This window comes from Pantherophis guttatus, chromosome 4 (genome assembly GCF_059756535.1).
Source record: "Pantherophis guttatus breed Tessera chromosome 4, ASM5975653v1, whole genome shotgun sequence".
Classification (NCBI taxonomy): Eukaryota; Metazoa; Chordata; class Lepidosauria; order Squamata; family Colubridae; genus Pantherophis; species Pantherophis guttatus.
In genome coordinates this window covers 38,986,996-38,994,094 of record NC_142066.1, presented here as the reverse complement: position 1 = coordinate 38,994,094, position 7,099 = coordinate 38,986,996, and the positions used below count along the sequence as shown (strand labels likewise).

The 7,099-nt window shown below is 32.0% G+C and overlaps 2 protein-coding genes across 2 annotated transcripts; one reads left to right on the top strand and one right to left on the bottom strand.

The window, feature by feature from the left end:
- LOC117668928 (olfactory receptor 10A3-like) lies at window positions 1–987 on the top strand. The gene has a single exon (XM_034422978.2). The coding sequence runs from the start codon at window positions 1–3 to the stop codon at window positions 985–987; it is 987 nt and encodes a 328-aa protein (XP_034278869.2).
- A 4,768-nt stretch (window positions 988–5,755) lies between these two features.
- On the bottom strand, window positions 5,756–6,676 carry LOC117668912 (olfactory receptor 6M1-like). The gene has a single exon (XM_034422965.2). It carries the CDS (start codon window positions 6,674–6,676, stop codon window positions 5,756–5,758), a length of 921 nt encoding a protein of 306 aa, XP_034278856.2.
- Between the last annotated feature and the right edge of the window lie 423 nt (window positions 6,677–7,099).

Genomic DNA, 7,099 nt, shown 5'->3' with positions numbered 1-7,099 from the left:
ATGGGCAATAAAGAGAATCAGAATATGTCAAGTGTGACAGAGTTCATTCTCTTAGGATTTGGGGATCTCATTGAACTGGAATTTCTCCTTTTCCCAATGTTTCTAATAATATACTTGATAACCATGACTGGGAATCTTTTTATTGTCTTCTTAATTGTCATTGATGAACATCTTCACACACCCATGTATTTCTTCCTACTAAATTTATCTTTGCTGGAAACCTGCTATAGTTCTGTCATTCTGCCTAAAACATTATTGTGTCTCGTGACTGGGAAGAAAAATATATCCATAAATTCTTGCTTCATGCAATTTTATTTATTTGCTTGTCTGGGAGGGGCTGAATGTTATTTTCTATCTGCCATGTCTTATGATAGGTATTTAGCTGTGTGCAAACCACTGCACTATTCTATGCTCATGAACAATAGGTTGTGCCTGCAACTTGCAATTGTGTCCTGGGCAAGTGGAATATTAGTTAGCACAAGCACAACCTTCTCAATAGCTTCCTTAACCTTCTGTGGACCCAATATAATTGATCACTATCTCTGTGATTTATCCCCATTCATAAAAGAAATCTCTTGCACAGACACTTATACTGTAGAACTAACTGCATTTACATTTGCTTGTGTCTTTACCTTTCCTCCTTTACTTCTCACATGGATGTCCTACATTTTCATTATTTACACAATCATTAGAATTCCATCTACCACTGGGAAGCATAAAGCTTTCTCTACCTGTTCCTCTCATCTCACTGTGGTTGCCCTTTTTTACGGAGCCCTGATGCTTGTCTATATGCTTCCACGGTTTAGGAATCTCAAACATCTAAAGAAAATCTTCTCTCTCTTCTATACTGTACTGACTCCTCTGATCAACCCTCTTATTTATAGCTTCAGAAACAAGGACGTAAAGGCAGCCATTTGGAAAGGACTCAGGAAATTTATCATACATATGAGAAATTCCAGACCCAAGTTTTGTTCACTATCAAAATGAAAGTGGTTGTAATTCATCTTTTTCAGATATAAATTATACATGTATGTATGTATGCATGCAGAGAGATAGATGACAGAAGATAGATAGATAAATAGACAGACAGACAGAGTGGTCTTTCATGTGAATGAAAGAAAGGAATTTTTTTCACACTGAATTTGGGAATCAGTTAATATATTTTCAGATGGGATATATTAAGTGGGAATAACTCTTTATTAATTGTGGTCACTATAGAACTCTCCCCAACCTCATTTTATGCATATGCATTTAATTTTGATTGCCTCTATTACTAGCTAATAGGTATTCATTTGTATAAACTGTTCTGACTGAAAAAATGATAATTTTCCCTCTCTTACAGAAGATATAAACATTATCTTTTACAATCCTTTCTGTCTATTTTCGGAGTATATGTGTGTGCATTGTGCATGTATATTCCTGTTTATCCAACTATCCATATTTGTAACCTATTTGTGTATTTTACAAATAAAGCATGGATATAAACAAATTCTATGTTTATGACAATTCTAATTTTTTCATCAGATATTGAAAAGCCAAAATAATTTGAAGCCATAGAGGATGTGCAACATTACTACAAATTCCAGGAGAATGTAAATTTGAATTAAATTAAGCTGAATTAAGAAAAAAAATATTCTATAAAATTTTATGAAATTTATAAAAAATGAAATATATATACTACTAACAGATTTAATATGCTTATGTGGTGAGAAACATAAACCCTGCTGTCTGAAAAGTTATTAAATTACTGTGATATTTGATTTCAGTGTTAGGAAACAGATTAAAATATCAGAACAATCTATAATGAAAGCTTAAGATGCCAAAGTTTGAAATGGGCATGTAGTTGGGGATAACGTACTACTGAATTTAATAAAACAAATAATTTAGATGTAATGTACAAAATATATCCTATAATGATATGATTTTATGTACTATTAGTTTACTTTATTGGTTAGCTCTTGGGCCATATCAAAATGCAGAGTTCCAGACACAAATTATTACTAAAATCTGATAAAAACAATTTAAAATGGAACTGGATAAAATACAATTTAAAATGAAATTGGAATAAAACATGATTTAAAATTAAATTGGAATAAAATAAAATAATTTAATATCTAAATAAATAAAATATGATAAAATTATATTTTAGTATCACACCTACAATCTACCCCAATCAGTTCCACATATGTCTATCCCAACCAAACCATTTTGCTTTAGTATTATGATATATTAAATGTTATTTTCAGATTCTGGCCACAAATAAAAGTAAATTGTTTTGATATATGGATCCCAATGGGTTATTTGATTAGTATATAGAGCAGGGTATCTATCTTTCCCCCTCTTATATAGGCAACAGTCAAATAGGATGTGAACCAGGTCTTCTACCTCTGTCGCTCTGCAAACGCAGAGACGTCCATTGTATGGTATAGAATGGAATCTCCCGTATCTTGACCATATCTGTCAAGCTGTTCAAATCTCACTCACATAAATATCTCCCTAAAATATTTTGGCACTTGTAACTTTAAACAGCTATCTATTTGAAAAGTATTTTTGTATTTGCTCAGTCATTTCAAGTTACCTACCTTACTAAGGATAGCTATATCATTTCTATATCCTTAATTCTTTGGGCAGCTCTTTTTAAAAATCATTCTCCTGTTACACAAGAAACAGGATGGCCACAGCTTCTTACAAAATTTGTCAGTTTGGTGATCCAGGAGATTTGTGGTTGTGATTTTATGTAGCAAAAATGAAATATATATACTACTAAAAGACTTAATATACTTATGTGGTGGAAAACATAAACCTTGCTGTCCTAAAAGTTATTAAATTACTGCTGTATTTGATTTCAGTGTTAGGAAACAGATTAAAATATCAAAACAATCTGATAATGAAATCTTAAGATGCCAAAATTTGAAATGGGCATGTAGTTGGGGATGACATACCACTGAATGTAATAAAATGAATAATTTAGATGTAATGTACAAAAGATCTCCTATAATGATATGATTTTATGTACTGGTGGAGAAAAGGATATATAGGACAGGAAAAAAACAACAACCCTGATTTTTAAAACTTAGGTTTTAAAAAAAATTCACCAGAGAGAAAATGTGCTTCTGAAGTCAAAACACTTTATCTTTACTTCGCTCCAATGGATTTCCATGGATTGGGACAGAGGAGGAAGAGAATGCTGTTTTCATGTGAATGACAGCAGCATTGTGACATGGCATTAGAAGATCAGCTCCTTTTTTTCATCTGTATGACAACAAATAATAGTACAAAAGAGACAAGTTTTGGGACAAATGCCAACTTCTCCCCAACATTGAATCCCTGAGAATATTCTGGAATATTTGCGCGCTCACATTTTCGGTGCTGGGCGAACCAATTAAATTAAGGGAAGCCTCTGATGTCACTCTTTTATTAAAAGATGTTTTCTTTCTATCCACTATCTCTCGCCCGCTTGGTGCTTTGAATCCTGTTCATTTTTATCTTACCTCCCATATTTCACTCTTTGCATCTATTTATATTAAGATACAATCATTCATTATTTCATTATTTAACATTTTAATACACAGTTCTAATACAATATTATTTAAACATACAAAATTGTTCTAATCACATTCTTTACAATCATCAAATCTATATTTCTGATAGTAATACACATGTTTATATTAAAGTATGTTCTTTCATTATTTAATTGCTCAATGTTTCAATATATTATTCCAATTGCCAATCACAATATTATTTAAATGTACTTAATAATACCATAATTCAATCTCTAGCGGGGAAAACAATTGTTTATACATATAAGTTACACTTCTTTTTCTTAATATATTAGTGACATTGACAAAATATTTTTCTTACATTTTTAGTGATTATGAATTTGGGAACCAGTTGGATATATGTTCTCTTTTTTGAAATCTATTAATAATTAATGGCAGCTCCATATATTGTGCAATTAATCAAATTATTTATCAAATTCTACTAATGACTTGTCTGCTTGTCCCTCTGTTACTCAAAGGAAAAAAAAAACTTCTGGTTGATATATAATTTCATTTTCCTTTCAGATTTGTAGTGGCAGACTTATTTTTCCCTTTAGTTCTTTGACCCAGTCTTGACTCCTATGACTTTCTGAAGTCCCTATAGTTTTCTTGGCAAGATTTTAACTGGTTCCCCATTGGCCATTTTAGTAACTCATATTTATCCTATTAGTTTCATGCCTACAGCAGAACTAAAATTCATGGCCTCCTGGTTTCTAGCCTCCTCCCTTAAGCAAACATCAAACTAGATGTAGTCTTTAATTATAATGGTATGGTATGGTATGGTATGGTATGGTATGGTATGGTATGGTATGGTATGGTATGCTATGCTATGCTATGCTATGCTATGCTATGCTATGCTATGCTATGCTATGCTATGCTATAACAATAATTCATGGGTTGGGATAGTTCAGTCTTGATCTGTCCTTTGGTTGAGTGTCTTTATATTGTTGTTGTTGTTGTTGTTGTTGTTATTATTATTATTATTATTATATAAGTATATTATTAGCTTACATTAGATTACAGTATAATACTCTACTCTTCTGTTCTGTTTTGTTCTTTTCTGCTGTGCTGTGCTGTGCTATGCTATGTTATATTAATAGTATAATCATATCATATTTATATACATTAATATAATATATACTGTAATATTATTATATTATATTACATTACATTACATTGTTATATTATTAATATAATAGTATTAGATATTATAATAATAATGTAATATAACAATATAGTATGATATTATCAAGCCATAGTGGCACAGTGGTTAGAGTGCAGTACTGCAGGCTACTTCTGCTGATCAACGGCTGCCAGCAATTTGGCAGATCGAATTTCACCAGGCTCAAGGTTGACTCAGCCTTCCATCCTTCCGAAGTTAGTAAAATGAGGACTCAGATTGTTGAGGGCAATATGCTGACTCTGTAAACCGCTTAGAGAGGGCGGTAAAGCACTGTGAAGCATATATAAATCTAAGTGCTACTGCTATTATCACATTAATAATATAATATAATAATGTCATGTAATGTTATATAATATAATCATGTATGTGTAAAAAAAACATTAGACACAAAGACAGATCAACACTATGATGTAGTGGTGCTAAACTAAATAGTAATGTAATTATCACTATTTAGATAGGATTGTTGTATGTAAATAAATAAATATATATTTTAAAAATCTCCTTGAATTTAGTGCTTGGATATTCACCTTCAAATTAAATTAGTTCAGTCACTCTGATTTTACTGATCCAAATGAAGATGAATTTATTTGTAGCCTCTAAGAATGAACCTTGTTTCATCTAATGGTTAAAGCACCTAGCTAGAAATTGAGAAAACCTCAGTTCTAGTCCCACTTTAGGCATGAAATCTGACTGAGTAATTTTGGGCCATTCACACTCTTTCAGCTCATGTCATCTCACAGGGATGTCATTGTGGGAAAGAATATAGGTTTGATCTCCATCTTGAATTAAGAATAAAAATAATAAAGGCAGGCTAAAAATAAACAAATTAAAGTATGATTAATGGAGTAATGATGTTTTACTGGCATAACTATTATTCGTGAACTTTTTTCTCATCTTCCATTCTTTTCCACAGAAAATCAAAGATATTTTTCAATTTTTTAATGGGTTTTCTTCTTTCTGCAATATTGGGAATAATTATCTCTGAAAGCTCAGAAAAATTCACTTCTTGCATTGTCATTTGTAAATATCCTCTTTATTTTATTAAACTTCTGAGGGCTTCTTTCACTTTTTTGTTTCTCAGTGTGTAAATGAAAGGATTGAGCGTTGGAGTTATTACTGCTGTTAAGATGCTCACAACTTTCTTGAGATCTAGGGATGGTGAATTTGATGGCTTCAGATACATAAATATGGCACTGCCATAATATATAGAAGCTGCAATGATGTGGGCACTACAGGTAGAGAAAGCCTTCTGTCTTCCACTGATGGATGGGATCCTTAGCACTGTAGTGATGATATAAATATAGGATACAGTTGCTATTGTCAGTGATCCCAAAAGTACAATAATAGCTATTGAAAAATCCAAAAGCTCAATGTGGTATGTATTGGAACAAGCAAGAGCAAGAAGAGGTTTAGTATCACAAAAAAAGTGATCAATGATATTAGATCTACAAAAGGGCAGATTGGCTAAAGCAGCCACAGGCCAGATCATAAAAAAATATCCTGTAAACCAGCAAGAAAGGACAAGGTAGATACAGACTTTAACACTTATAATAGAGTGATAGTGCAGAGGATTACATATTGCTACATAGCGGTCAAAAGACATAACAGCCAAGAGTAGAAACTCTGCCACTCCAAGAAAGAAATAGAAGTAGCACTGAATTAGGCAGCCATAAAATGAAATTGTTTTCGTACTGGATAAGAGATTATACAGTATGGCTGGAATGATTGAGAATGTGAATCCAATCTCTAGGATAGACAAATTAAAGAGGAAAAAATACATAGGGCTATGAAGGCAATAACTGAACAGAACCACAATCACAATAGAAAGATTACCAAGCAGTGATAAAGCAAAGATAAATAAGAGCAGAGAGAAAAAAAGGATTACAAGATGATCCAGAACTGGGATGCCCCGTAAAACAAATTCCTTCAAAGTGCTATAGTTTCCTGGATGCATTTATAGTAGAAGAAAGACAAGAAGGGTAAAAGAGAGTCTTAAATTACTTCAGGAAGAAAAATATTTTATTCGAGCCTGTGTAAAAAAGAAAGAATAAAAATGAATAAATTTCCTCCCAAATAAGTATCTACTTTATATCTATCTACTTAATCTACATCTACATATCTCTATACTTATATCTATATCTACACCTACATCTATATACACAGAAAGAGAGAGAGAGAGTATATCTAGTATATACAAGTATATATGTACAGTATATACGGGTAGGGTGCACGTACGCATGCACATGCGCGCACACACATAAACACCCATTTCAAGGTTTTTTTTTTTTTCATTTTTCAAGAAAATAACCATGAAAGTCCAGTTGACTTTTGGAAAAAGCACCTTTGAGACAACCAGGACCTGGATAATTGAGAATCT

Coding starts and splice junctions, on each gene's coding strand:
- LOC117668912 (XM_034422965.2), bottom strand. CDS start 6,676: ATGCATCCAGGAAACTATAGCACTTTGAAGGAATTTGTTTTACGGGGC.
- LOC117668928 (XM_034422978.2), top strand. CDS start 1: ATGGGCAATAAAGAGAATCAGAATATGTCAAGTGTGACAGAGTTCATT.